Here is a 13808-nt window from a genome sequence, read left to right as displayed (position 1 = left end):
AGAAAGCTCCTTGTCTTGGAATTGAGCTGGGGGTAGTAGGCAGGTGCTCCAGATCAGGCCCCAAGTTGCAGCTGGAGCTACAGCTGCTGCCTGCGCCCCTGCCACCTCTGTATCCCCCACCACTCCAGAAGTCCTCCTACAGATAGTTTTAATTATTTTATTTATTTTCATTACCAGGTTTAGTTAAGCTAGATTTAGATGTCCAAATACGAACACTGACAGATGTGAGCATTTTGGGACCAAATTTTGCCTTCACAACCACGTCCACACGTGCATGGACGTTTGATTCCCTGGGGGCAAGTAGCAGCAGCACATCTTGGGCCACTGCAAGTTGTCCCTGGGAATGCCTGTGCCATGCACCCTCTGGCATGTGGCAGGTTACCCTGGGTGGTGTAGGGGAGGCTGGGGCCAACACTGGGCTGGCCCTAGCAGCCTTACCTGGGGGTCTGGGGGCTTCACAGGGCTGGAGCAGTGGCAATCCTGCTGTGCAGAGCCTGGCCAGCAGCCACAGCATAGCTGCAGCTGGCCAGAATCCCGTTTTGAGTGGCACATGCTGCCCCCATGTATACCTCTCCACTTTTTTCTATGGGTTTTTTTTGACCGGTGGATATCCAGGGGTCGCCCCCGCTGCTCCCTTGCAGTGTAGAGAACTGAACATACTGCACCCAGCCCACACCTTTATCAGGGAAAGCTGAAATTTCTGCAATTTTCCTGATATACTCCCATTTTGGTGCGTGTTGAGTAACATACATATGAACAGGAGATCAACGTTTAAACACTTTCCGTCTTAAAAACAAGGAGGCATGCACACATTATTATTTCAGGCTAGCATCAGTAACTGACTTTGTAACTGAATATGGAAAATCCATTGTTTCAACTCCTTTAAAATATTTTTATCTTTTGTTGAAGAGCATAGAAGTCTTTGCTATATTATAAAACTTTAGTAAAGGGAACAGTGGGTCCCAAAATTCAAGAGTTAAAATTCTGGTATGAATAAAATCTTCTCCAAGAGGCTGTAATTTTAGCTATTATGGGCTATACTATGACTATAATCACTCTCAGTAATCTGGAAAGAAAGTACCTAAATTTATTTATACTCTGCTTAAATTAAGCTGAAGTTCAGATAAGTTAGTTTGAGGAACTTAAGTATACCAAATACCGAAAAATTACATATTAGTTGGGACCATAAGTTATATTGAAATCTCTTACGCTCCTCCCCATTGAGTGGTTCCTCCAATAGAAGACTATTCATACATTCCCAGTCCTTCAGGAGGTCTGTTGCACAGTCCCACATGCTATCCACAAGATACGCAGCATGCTCATGTAACTGAAGAAAACACCCAAGAAAACAACACAATTATATTCAGTCAACAGGACAGTTATCTATGAAAGTGGCTATACAACAATAAGCCTCCCTTGCCGGTACAGAACACACACACACATTTTTAACTCTGTGACAGATGCATGCAGAGATACCGCTAAACAGAATATTAAATGCAGTACTTTTAAAAGAAAAGCTAGTATGGAAATGAATTTTTGTTTTGTGTTTGACTCCAAAGTTGCTAAAACACCAACAGGGGCCGTTTAGAAAGAGTTTAAAGCAGCAGAATGCAAACTGTGAGAGCAGTCTGTATTCAAACCTGTATGTGAACACACACTGACTACATCCCTAATTTTCCTGACTAAGTCTGTACCTGAAAGCGCACCATTAACCCCTTTTCACTTCCACGCGGCACTAACCACCTTCTAGAATAGACTAGATGTGCTTAATTCACTCTGTTGGGTTATTTTGTCATTTTTATTTTCTGTACTACGTTACGTTTTTGTAGGTGACTTTTGATTTTATTTTGTCATAATAAATCTTTTATACAATATTAGCATGGTCCCCAAAGAGCAACTTTTAATTCCTCCTGTTGTTGATGCTCTTATAGAAAGATAAATATTTCAGGTACTGTTTCAGACTTCAGACATGCTGTCTGCATGGTCAAGGTGGTTTGCTGTACTCTACAGATCATTCAAAAGATGTGTAACGCTATACAGAATGAGTATGTCATTTCCCAAAGAAACATGATGTAAATTAATATGGGCATGCTTCAAGAAAGAATGAATCTCTCAAGTGATACAGAAAAAATATAAATTCAACTTACTTCACTTTCCAGAAAGAAAAACACTAGTGTCTTGACAAGATTTGCATTTGGACCTTGTCTCCCCCTTCTTTTCAACATTCCATCATCTTCAGGATCTCTGCGACTGAAAAGCCTAAGAAAAAAAAAATGTTTTAAACCTATTTAATCCTTCATAACCATTGCCACAATCACTGTTGGACACAAATGTCTGGATATGAAATGTTTAATGTTTTGTTGTGTGGACCTACGTTATATTTAGAAGGGGAGGATTTCTCAAATCAGCTACTTTCAGATTTGTTCTACATTTACGTCATTTTGATTTCACTGGGTCCTTTAGACAGATCCTAGGGCAACCACATTTTAAGAGAAAAAGATAGATAAGTATATATTCTGCACACTTCATGAACAGGAATGAAGTCTTGCGTCCTTACTCATAAAACTGCCCTTTGCAGAACCCTCTGTAGAAGATAATAAGAAGCAATGAAGACAAAGATTGAAGTTCTGCTATTTACGTTTCTGAGATTGGCCTCCAATACAGCTTCTGAGTAAAATGTTTTGCAAAATGTATTTTTCCTGGAACAAGCACCTAGCCTCTATACAAACTAGTAACGAGGCTTTTGAAAAAGCATACCTTAAGTTCCAATTGGCAGCTCTGTAAATTTTAAAAATGGCTATTAAGTTTCTTTGTGGCATGGAATCCAAGTCATAGGGTTTGGTAAATGCTCCTCTTCAAGCATTTGACTACTGCAACTTTAAACATATGAGCTTGTTAAGGGCCAAAGTCAAATCCCCTTGCTTTACAGTATTACAAATTGGTGGACAGATATTGCATAGCCCCTTAAGTAGTTTTATTCAAAAAGGAGAAAAAAAATGGATGCCTACATAAGCAGGATAAAGCACAAGATGCAGCATGCACATATACCAAGACTACAGAGGGTCCTGCTACACATTCAAATTAAAAGTTGGACAGAAACCTGGTATAGAGTTGTTACACATTTTCAAGCACTAACTTTATAGCTGGTTGGCTCTTTTTATAGCTGGATTGTCATTTTTATCATCTGATAAATTACTTTGCATGTGTGGCTAATTTTATTGCCTAATGAACCAGTCAATTAGAATAATATACATAATGTAGCAAGGGCCAGAGAGAACTTTTAATCCAAATAAAATCGATGAGAGGTAAAGAAACAGATCCCTGGTACATCCAGAAAAAAATCTCTGCTTTCAGACATGATATAGTATTCCTTATATTTAATAAACAAAAATCAGGGTGTAATGTACCTATTGGTATGATTTAGTTGGGACAGCCATAGCACAGGTGTGAAATCTATGAGAAAGGCCCTGAAGAAATCCTACAAGAGTAGGCTTTGCACATATGCTACATTATAAAAATAAGACATTTTATAAAAAGTGTTTTTAAAATACTCTGAAATATTTCATATGGAGGTCTTTACAGCCTGAGGGCTCTAGTGTAGCAGGGTTCAGACAGCAGCTGTGACAGAGCTGGATTCCCGTGTTTAGTCAACATGTGTTGTTTTGTTTTTTTAAATGTAGATCTCATTACAAACTGTACTACTGATCATTGCCATTTTATGAACAATGCAGTAAATCTAACAATAATACTGTATTTTAAAACACACGCATCTTCCATCAATACTTCTTTACTAAAAAAAAATTATTTTCCCAATTAAAAAGCAAAACTATATTCTTGATATTAATAAATGCTGAATACTGCCCTTAAAGAAAGGTGATCAAAATAAAGTTAATCATATTTTACGCTTACTTTTTATAAAGAAATTCCCCTGCTGCTACTGCTACTGGCCGATGAGCTGAGTAAACTAGATGGTAGACATTTTCACAGTCTTCTGCCGTCAGAACTTCTTCACTACTCCTGGGAAGATAAAACAAAAACTTGTTAAGTCTAATAACAGAGCAGAAGAAAAAGGAGTCAAAGGAAACCTCAACTTCTTTAAGTTATTGCCCAATATCTGATACACTACAAAGGTTGAGATCCAGTATGAGCGCTTAAAAAAAAAAAGAAAAGAACCTTGTATTTCTAGCTCCAGTAGGAGGAAGATTGGGTTGATGCTCTGACTAGAAGAAACACTGTTAAATACAAAATTTGTTCAGGTACATGATGAAAAAAACAAACCTCTATCTTCTGCCTAAAATTAGCTAATATTAAACCATAATCTTTACTCATATGCATATTTTTAAGTTATAGCGGACATAAGAGATATGTACTTACTGTAAAACAAGAGTAAGTAATTTTATTGCTTGGACTGCAACATCATATTCTTTGTCCAGAGTCATAGACACAATTCTATCCTAGGAATAAAAAATAAACTAGTTTAAGTGTTGGGGTTGGGGAGGGAATTGTAGAAAGCTTAAATTTTCAGGTTGTTTTTTTTAAATACCAAAATATACTAACCTTGAATCGACTGGTAAAGAGTTCCAATTTGGAATTAAGCTCTTTATTATAGTAAAGCCCTTGCAAAGCAGTAAGACATTTGAGTCTTACTTCTCCTTGCTAAAATAAAATAAGATAAAATAAATCAATTTTAAAAGCCATGCACCTAAGTCTTCAAAGCATAAACAGTTCTCCCCTCTAAAATTCAACTTAGTCAAACAAAGTTCAGTTCTTAGGCCCTGAGTTACATTATGGAATATTATTATCTGATTGGCATCATTAGCATAGCTCTCAAGTAATATTAGTCAATGGTATGTTTTTGTGAGTGAGAGAGGTAGTTAGCCACATTAGTCTGAAGTCAGAAGGCACCTTTATAGACTAAGCAAATAAGACGTGTATGCATACATACACACACACACTTTCATGAACCCAAGTTCATTTCACAGATGCTGTGAAAGAACATGGAGAACACAGAGTTTGAGAGATGACATAATTCCTCTGCCTACACATTTGTTTTGCCCTTCCAGGGTGTATTTTAAACGCTCCAGAGATCCAGAGAAACAGGAAGCCCTAGAAATCCCACAGTATAAACAACATGAAACAATTAAGCTGAAGTGAAAACAGCTGAAGACAACAGAGCGCAGTGCGTACTCTATATACTTTGGGTGAAGAAAGGCATAACAATCAAAAATAGTTTCAAATGCTATTAAAATATTCCAAATGGGCCAGCTGTACACATGTACACGCTCTCTTGAAACACTCTAAAGGGGCTGAACCACTCCAGAAATAGCATCTCTTGAAATGAAGTGCTATTCTGGAATGTTTCACTTCGTGTTATGTCTGGATGGAAACAGGGACACCCCATAGGTCCTCCAAAATCCTACATGGCTCTGCTCTGCATCCCTCCCACAGGTGAGGAAGGGATGACAGCCTGGTACCTGTTCATCCACCAGGTGCCATTCCCAGAGCCCCTCTTCCCTCTCAGGTTACAGGTGCTCCAGCCTCAAATCACCTCTATTCTCCACTGGAGGATGATGGGACAGAAGAGATTCTGGCTGCTTGACACTGAGATCCCTGCAGTGGGTGCCCTGCACAGTAGCTTCATAACCCACAATGAGAATCTTATGGCTAGGCAGCACCTTCTGCAAGCTGCTGCTCTGACACCCCCTTCCCATCCAGATCTCCATGCCTGCACTGAACCTGGAACCTACACCTCTCCAGCCCCCAATTCCACAATGCCTCACTGCTCCTGGAGAGGAGGGGAGCAGAGGTTAGGACATGGAGAGATGGATATCCCAGCAGTAGGATGCCTCATCAGTTCCACAGGCTCTCCTGCCCCACAGCTGACACCTTCTCCAGACCCCCGATAGATCCAGCACCCCAACCCACCACACACCTGCTAGACTTCTGTGCCCTTACTGCTGCCGCCACCCCCAGCAAGACTCCTTTGCAGCCAGCCACAGGAGCTGGGATTCTGATCCCCCAATCCACCTACTTCTCTATCCAGGAAGCAGAGCAATCAGCTGCATATAGCCCATAACAAGTTTCAATAGTTCCAGCTGGGGCTGGGACAGTGGCTGCATGTGCATTTTCTGGCTGACCATTTTGTTTTGAAATGCTTCCAAATGTGTTTCAAAATCTGTCCATACCCCAAAAGACAAACTTCCCAGCTTCAATCATGCACGGTAAAATACAGTTTAATTACAGCCAATACCTCCTTTAGAAAGCCAACTTTTTGAGAAGTCAGCCCCTTTTACAGCTGTCAATCTAGACCATGGTATACAAAAATTGCCGTTCACTTTTGAAAATCTAGACAAACATACCGTAAAAAAGATGACCAATATGAACTATACTATTCATATAGAACAGGGTGACCTAAATATATTGCTGCTTGGCACTGGACCATAATAAAACCTTTGGTGCCAAATGCTTTATGGGATTAGTGTCTGATTATGATGACTTCAAGTTTCATTGGTCCCTCTGCTCAAAAACTAAATTCTATTTTGAGCCTAGTAATTTGAAAAGAGATGGACTGATTTCTCTCTCCAAAACTCAGGGCCGCAAACAGCATTGTTATAACATGAAGCTTACCTTATCATGCATAGTCCAACCCACATATTTTAAATAGCTGTCATTAAGAAAGGCATCACTGTACATTTTCATCCAAATTCCAATCTCTTCAATGCAGATAGCTCTTATTTCAGCTATTGCATCTCTGCAAGGGAGAAGCATCAAATTACATGATTAAAAGGACTTAAAACCAACCCTACAAAAAGTTCACAAAGTTACATATTACTTAACAGTAAACTTACCGGTATCTATGCACAAAAACACCTTTAAATATTGCATTCATCATGTTTTCTATCTCATCCTGATTTTCCTGAAGCTGAAAATAAGAATATAGTACATAGATGCTAAGTGATGTTATTAAACAAAATAATCCAAGTATTTTACCAGTTGTGAATATGGTTTCATTCATGAATCTTACAAGGAAGACTTAATTGCAGACCAAACAGATTCAAAATTATTTTGGTAGTTAAGCCTATTCTGCAGTATTTGTAAATACCACATTTTCAGTATCACAATTTAATATTTAACAGACGTCAAATACTGTAGCATGTCAATACCTATTACAGAGACCTTTAGGGAGGGGAAAAAGAGATTTTTCCTCCTCTTCTACACAAGCAATCTAGCCTTCAGTAAACCCATTTTGCCTAATCAATTTTGTCTGACAAGAACAACTAATTGCTTTGTATAATTAATACCAGTTTAAGCCTAATAATAGTAATCCACCTCTAACACACTTCATATGCTTTTATGGACAAGTATTATTAAAATAGTGCCCAAAGAATGCTAGCTGCTTTACAAAAAGGGGAAACCATTCCTACCCTGAGAAGATAATAGGCTAAAACATACAAGTGAATCATCTTACAAGAGATCAAGCAAACAGAGAGGTTCCAAAATCATGCTATGATTTCATTTCTGAATTTTACTGGTTTTATCACTTTGCCCATCACCCGGCTGGTCAGGATAGGGAAATCCGATGAGTCCAGTAAAAATACTGAGTTAGAAAAACCAACAACAACCCCTCCGCAGGAGTATAACACTTAGAAAAGATGAAGATGTAACATTCCAGATATGGACACACAAAAGTACCCAAAAACGTAGAGATTTAAGAAAAGGATCACAAGCTTAAATTCTGCATAGAAGATAAAGAAAAGTCAGCTAAGAGACTTGAAGGAAAACTGAATAATGACAGAGCAGCAAACAAGTTATTTTTCTGCTGCATGACATGTCTGTAAAGAAGTGGAATGGGTTAGCAGAGGTAATGAGGAAAGTCAGAGCCACACTGATGCAGCAGACAAAGTCTGTATGTGTTGTAAATGACATCACCCAGATACAGACTCAGAAATACCAGGGACCATTTCCCTCCAATGGTCCATCAAAAGAAACAAGACAGAGAACCTCTTATATAGCAATCCAAAAAGTTCCCTAGACAGGTGTGTTCTTAAATAACAAGGGAACAAATGAAAAAGAAAAGGTTAACTATGGTAACTAGAAAGGTAGAAAGGTTAGAAAAAGCAGGTGGCATACTTTGGGTACAGTTTTTGTAACACTAACCCACTGAAGCATATATAGTGTGTGGTGTGAAGTGGGGGGGGAGATTACATTCAAGAAGAAGAGCAAAACAATAGGAAAAAGAATTACAAGATGAAATAAATATAACAAAAGGATGAGATAAAAAAGGAAAATTACAGAGTATTTTGGCATACAGTATGATTAAATACAAACTGAAATCACACAAGCATTAAATGAAAACAGCCTTCAAACTAATACTTTCAACAACAAAAAAATGGATAAATTAAATCAAGCTAAGAAAACCTCACAGAGAAAGTTTAAAAACCAAATAAATATGGAGCAACAAAATAAGCTAGAGAAAGCCTTGATTCCTACACCATTTCCTCCTGTGTGCTGTTAGGCACTGATCCCGGAAACACATATGGTAATGCCACTGAATTCAGTGGGACTGCTCATATGTGTGACTGTTCAAAAGATGAGACCTTCAAGATGTACGCCTTTGAAAAACAGGTAATGTTTATTTTCATAATAAGTTAAATAAATAGTAGTAAGTAAAAAAGCAATCCAAAATGCTTGGCTTAATAAACTGGAGTGCTGTTTCTAAACAGGTGGGATGATTATTTTACAGAATTAACTGCTTTCCTTACGATATTAAAAAAAAACAGTTAATTAGGGATCATGAATAGTGTGCTAGGTTGACAGCAGTACCTTAGTGAAGTTCCCTATCTACAGAAAGGGAGAGAGATAGAGGTAGTTTTTAGGTTCCCAACTTTGCATCAGTTTTGACCCAAGATAGTCAATTTCTATGGAAAAGATTATACCAAAAACTTTTTTCTGAGATGGGTGTCCATGTTACAAAAGACATCTACTACACTGAGATAACATCTTCCTTATCTTAGAAAAATATAGCACTGAAAAGATGGTATGAAACTGACCTCAATTTGAACCTTTAATCAATATATGAAAAGTTGTGTATCCCAATCCCAAATAGTGCCCAAAATTACATTGTTCCTCGTTCACCTTATTAAGGCTGCAACAACTGAATTTTGACAAGTGACTGCACATATGGTCTATGTCTGCCTCCTCCTACAAAAGCTAAATATTCAGAAGTATGTTCTCAGCATTTAACAGAATTAAGTTGTTGGGCAGAGTTGATTATGTATGGTTTAAAGATAAAAGAAAGAAAGAATGAAAGGAAAAAAATTTCAACAAAGGGCTGCACTGGGGACCACAGCAATGAAGCATGCCACTGCTTACATGCTACTACCCAAAATAGATGCAATGTGCAATGCTGAGCAATTTTACTGGTGCATGCCCAGCACTCACTAACAGCAACATTACATCCATCACAGGGTGCAGTGTGGGGTGCACCCTACCACAGTCCTTTGACAAAAGGCATGCCCCAAATGACTGAAAACTCCCTTTCCAAAAACCAGTTCTTAGGACAAAAAATGGTATTTGTCATTTCATCAACATTTTCCCTCCAATGGTCCATAAAACACAGTAGCTAGAAATATTGACAATTGCTCTGACCTCTTTCCTTTTCTGTAGCAAGAGTTCCAGCCTATCATTTGCTCGTTTCCCAATTATTTTATTTCGCTCTGCTTCATACTGCCGTTGTGTATTGTCCATGTTAATACTAAGATTTAATGCCACATTCACTAAAGCAGTCATCAGCTTCATAGCTACAAAAAAAGTAAAAAAAAAAAATGAGGACTGATTAAAAAAAGTTATCTGATGTAAGAAAGATGCAAATAAATGAGTTATGATAAAAGTAAACCAACACCCTACTACCACTTACATATACATATGGAAAAAGAATGATTATTTTACTTAATTCTCCTTTAAACTTTAAGGCATCCTGCACACTTAAATTTAAATAAAAGCATGGTCACTACCACTGTAGCAAACAAGAGCTATTCAAACATCATCATTTATTAACCTTTATTAAGGTATATAATGAATTAAATGCCATAATGTTTACTATACTATTAGCTCTGATTTTCCTCATGCTTTGATGGTTATTATGTCATCTGAATTGCAACACATGTTTACTCAGAAAAGTTTTAATTCAGCTGGATGATCAAATGCCAAGATACATTGCCAAGGAAATATTAAAGTATTTCACTACTAAATTAGTTAACAAACTTCATAAAGCCACTTTAGAATTCTTCTCATCCCCTCGTTGAGAGCATTTTATTTAACTTTCTTGTCCTTTATTTACAAATCCAGGTTTCCCTCATTTTACACGGGTTCTGTATGTGCAAATTCACTCTTATGAGATGACCCTTTCTATACCAAAAATTCATTATATGCAAGGTAAATTCACTCTTATGTGATCAGTGTGGTGGAAGCCCGCAGTCAGCTGCTTGGTGCAGTGCATTGCGAGAATGACATGCACCAAAATATAGTTTTCTGTGTAGCTCTGTGCTCCTCGCTTGTTGTCCACGACACATGTTTCTGTAGCTGCCATCCCCATTATGATAGTGCCCTGTGGTTGTGTGTACTGTCTGCTGTTGGCGAGCACCAAAATTGTCTTGTAAAAGCGGTAGAAATGGGTCTGGGGGTCAGTACAGTCGAGGTCTTGGAATGTACCCTATTTGCTGCGTTGTAAAGTGAATTCGAGTTAAGCTCAATTTTCCAGGAACACGTATACAGCATAAAGCAAGGGAAACCCGTACACAGTAATAGTGTTTGCCAGTCCAAATGGTGGATCAGGGGTGGGCAATGTTTTTGGGCAGAGTGCCAAAAACGCATGCAACCTCAACGTTTAAGCTGTTGGCATGCCAGGGACAGACAGCAGGGAAGCTGCGAGGGGCCTGATCCTTGTTGTGGCAGTGCAGCCCCAGCCCTTTCCCCAAGGTACAAGTGTCAGTCAAAGTGTCTTCTCATGCCACACTGGTGCCAGTGCTGGGGGTAGCCTACCCCTGTGCTAGATAATTGATTAAAGTGCAAATTATAGCTGGAAAATGGTTTTCAGTAAGCCATTCTGATTCAGTGACTCTACATGGAGAAAGAAGTCATTAAAAACATACTTATCCCTTTTATATTTTTTGTAACAACAACAAATACTGAATCATATACAAGACTAGAGGGTTTTATGAACGAATACTTCAAAAAGGAGAATAAAAATGTTTGAGCAGGCATGACTGCAGGGTATAGAGGGGTTTAGCATAAAATGGTATGGATGAACTCTGAACATTGTCAAAATTAAAAGAAGTGCAGAAGTTCCAGCTCAAATGTTAGGACTCACCACATGCCAGCTAAATCCTAGCTACAAGCAAGTTCTGTTGACTGTTCCTGTTCCAGACAGGTTGCATATAATCAATGATACCAGGTTTTATTTTTTAATTGAAGAAATTGCTCAACAGACATCAATGCAGCTACTTTGGTGAGTAAGGGCTGATTGATTGGTGCCCTAATTAAAAGCAATTATTTTTTTCTGGACTGACATTAACCAGCAGTAGCACCACTCTTGCAACCTTTACTTAGGTTCAGCCCATTGTTATTTCAACTGGAATTTTGCTTAGGTAAGAGCTGCAAGATTTGCTTTTTAAGTAGCTACTTTTACATTAGTTATACAGTAGAATACCAACAGAACAACTGAAAATGATTGCCTTAGAGTAATAAGGCTTTGCTTCTCTGGTAATTATGATAAATGCCTTCACTGCGTCTCTGCAGGAGTCAGGCAACAAGAAGCATCTGCCAAGTTCTATTTCACTGACTACAGCTCTTGAATAACTAGAATTGATTGTGAAATTAGCTTCCTATGAGAGCCAGCAAGTTCTTTGTTAAAAAGTGCTCTCAGGAGTCCAACCTGCTCTCAAGAGTCCAGGATACATATGGCCCAAATTCACCTCATTCCCCAGATACAGTTTGAACAAGAAAGAAGCCACCACCAAATTGACTTCAAACCTCCTCATATTTGGTTGCTCCTACCTGCCCTGTTTTCAGGGAGCCTTTCCTACCCACCTGTACCTGGGTGTCCTAAGGAATCACTTGCACTGTGACAGTCATCCATAACTTAATATCCATTTCTCCAAAGTATAAGGCTATTTCAGACAAACATTACCTACCTATCTTATTCGTTTTCATGGACAGACAAGTTTAATTGAACTGTTTACAAAAAAACAGTAATGGAACAGGAAATCCTTAAAAAGGTTTATACTTTTCTCAGTGACTGATTCACTGTTAGAAAAGCTCTTTAAACTATTTTAAATGAAAATAGGGTATTCATAGATTGTAAAAAAAACAAACAAACCCCAAGACTGCAACTAACAGCACAGTAATTTTTACTACAAGTAATAACCCAGTCAATTAAAAATAGAAAAATGGAAGATGGATGCTAAGCTAAAAACATCTCTCAGAAGGAATGGTGCTGTTATCATGGGAGATAACAAATATACTTTAATATATAGTTCAATGATCTAGTAGGTTTCTCAATGAGAGAGAAAAACCACAAATCAAATGTGTTCCACAGCACAACTAGGGATTTTTGTGGACGCATGTGGACGCGTATTCCCCTTCTCCCCCACACATGAATACAGAACGAACTCTACTTATAGGAGTAACAGTACTATACCAAACTTAACTAATGTGACTACTTCTACCTGTTACAGAGTACTCCCCATTTTGCATCTCTACTCCTAGGTTCAATACAGTAACTTGTAACTGGTAGTATCATAACTGCTCTCTTAAATCACATATATCTATTAAATGCAAGTCTGCTACTATTTTATACTATTCACACTATGTTAGCATGTGTACTTCCTCACAAGATACTACATTTTCACTTATCTCAACAGCTTCTCAGTGGATTTGGGTAACCGAAGATTCACTTTAATATAAAAATTCAATTACTTGCTTTAATTGCTAATTAAAAGTGGGATCAAATCTAAAAGAAAAAAACAAAACAAAACAAAAAACTGAGCCAGAATATACAACTAAATATTGGGGGGGAAGGAAAAATTGTGTAAATCCAATTCAATAGATTATGAATTACCTGGAATCTAAATATTCACAACTTTTTTTGTTTGTTTTGTTTTTTTTAAATAGAACCGTCCCTTCCCAGGCAAGACTGGAAACAAAATTAATACAGAATAGGAATAAATAAAAGCATGCTGACCTGCCAGTGTGCTAGTGTGTCGAAATGCTCTGACTTGTGAATCTGATAGTCCTGTAAGTAGTGAAATCACTGTATCCATCATATATTCATCATATATGATACTATATTGACACTGCCGGACGAGTACTCCAATGAATTCACAAAAACTGGATTTGAACTTCTTCCACTGAGGACCAGCCATAGTAAGTGGATAATCTCCGCTATCCTATAAGCAGGAACAAAACAGGAACAGAAAAAAGGTTAAACTTCTTAAAGTCTTAGCCACCATATAATTAAATACAATATGAAAGCATATAATATATAGAGGTTGTTGACTGTAGCTATGTTGGTCTAAGGACACAGGCAGACAAGGTTCTTTGGGTAAATGGGATATCTTGTATTACACCAACTAAATAGTTGGAAAAATTGTTCTTTGCAAGCTTTCAGATACAAACACCCTTCTTCAGGCACAGGGACCTGTCTAACCCCCAGCTGGGGTCCCATGGAGAGCAGGGGAGGGGGTTTAATTCCTCCCCCCCTCAAAGTGCCAGCCTGGGCCAGCATCTGGCCATGTCCTCGTTCAAGGGGT

General features: G+C 38.2%; 1 protein-coding gene across 2 annotated transcripts in view; it reads right to left on the bottom strand.

The window, feature by feature from the left end:
• The window catches only part of STAG2 (stromal antigen 2), a 116169-nt gene that overhangs the window by 30258 nt on the left and 72103 nt on the right, over positions 1–13808 (bottom strand). For both annotated transcript variants that reach the window (XM_025205184.1, XM_025205183.1), the window contains exons 7-15: positions 13241–13445; positions 9649–9800; positions 6849–6922; positions 6628–6751; positions 4558–4656; positions 4375–4454; positions 3910–4017; positions 2148–2259; positions 1210–1327 (exon numbers count right to left, since the gene is read on the bottom strand). In XM_025205184.1, the coding sequence (XP_025060969.1) occupies positions 1210–1327; positions 2148–2259; positions 3910–4017; positions 4375–4454; positions 4558–4656; positions 6628–6751; positions 6849–6922; positions 9649–9800; positions 13241–13445 (1072 nt within the window). The remainder of the gene's footprint in view (positions 1–1209; positions 1328–2147; positions 2260–3909; positions 4018–4374; positions 4455–4557; positions 4657–6627; positions 6752–6848; positions 6923–9648; positions 9801–13240; positions 13446–13808) is intronic.

This window comes from Alligator sinensis, unplaced genomic scaffold (genome assembly GCF_000455745.1).
Source record: "Alligator sinensis unplaced genomic scaffold, ASM45574v1 scaffold157_2, whole genome shotgun sequence".
NCBI classification, from domain to species: Eukaryota; Metazoa; Chordata; order Crocodylia; family Alligatoridae; genus Alligator; species Alligator sinensis.
Note: the sequence above shows the minus strand (reverse complement) of the source record. Positions and strands in the feature narration are given on the sequence as shown.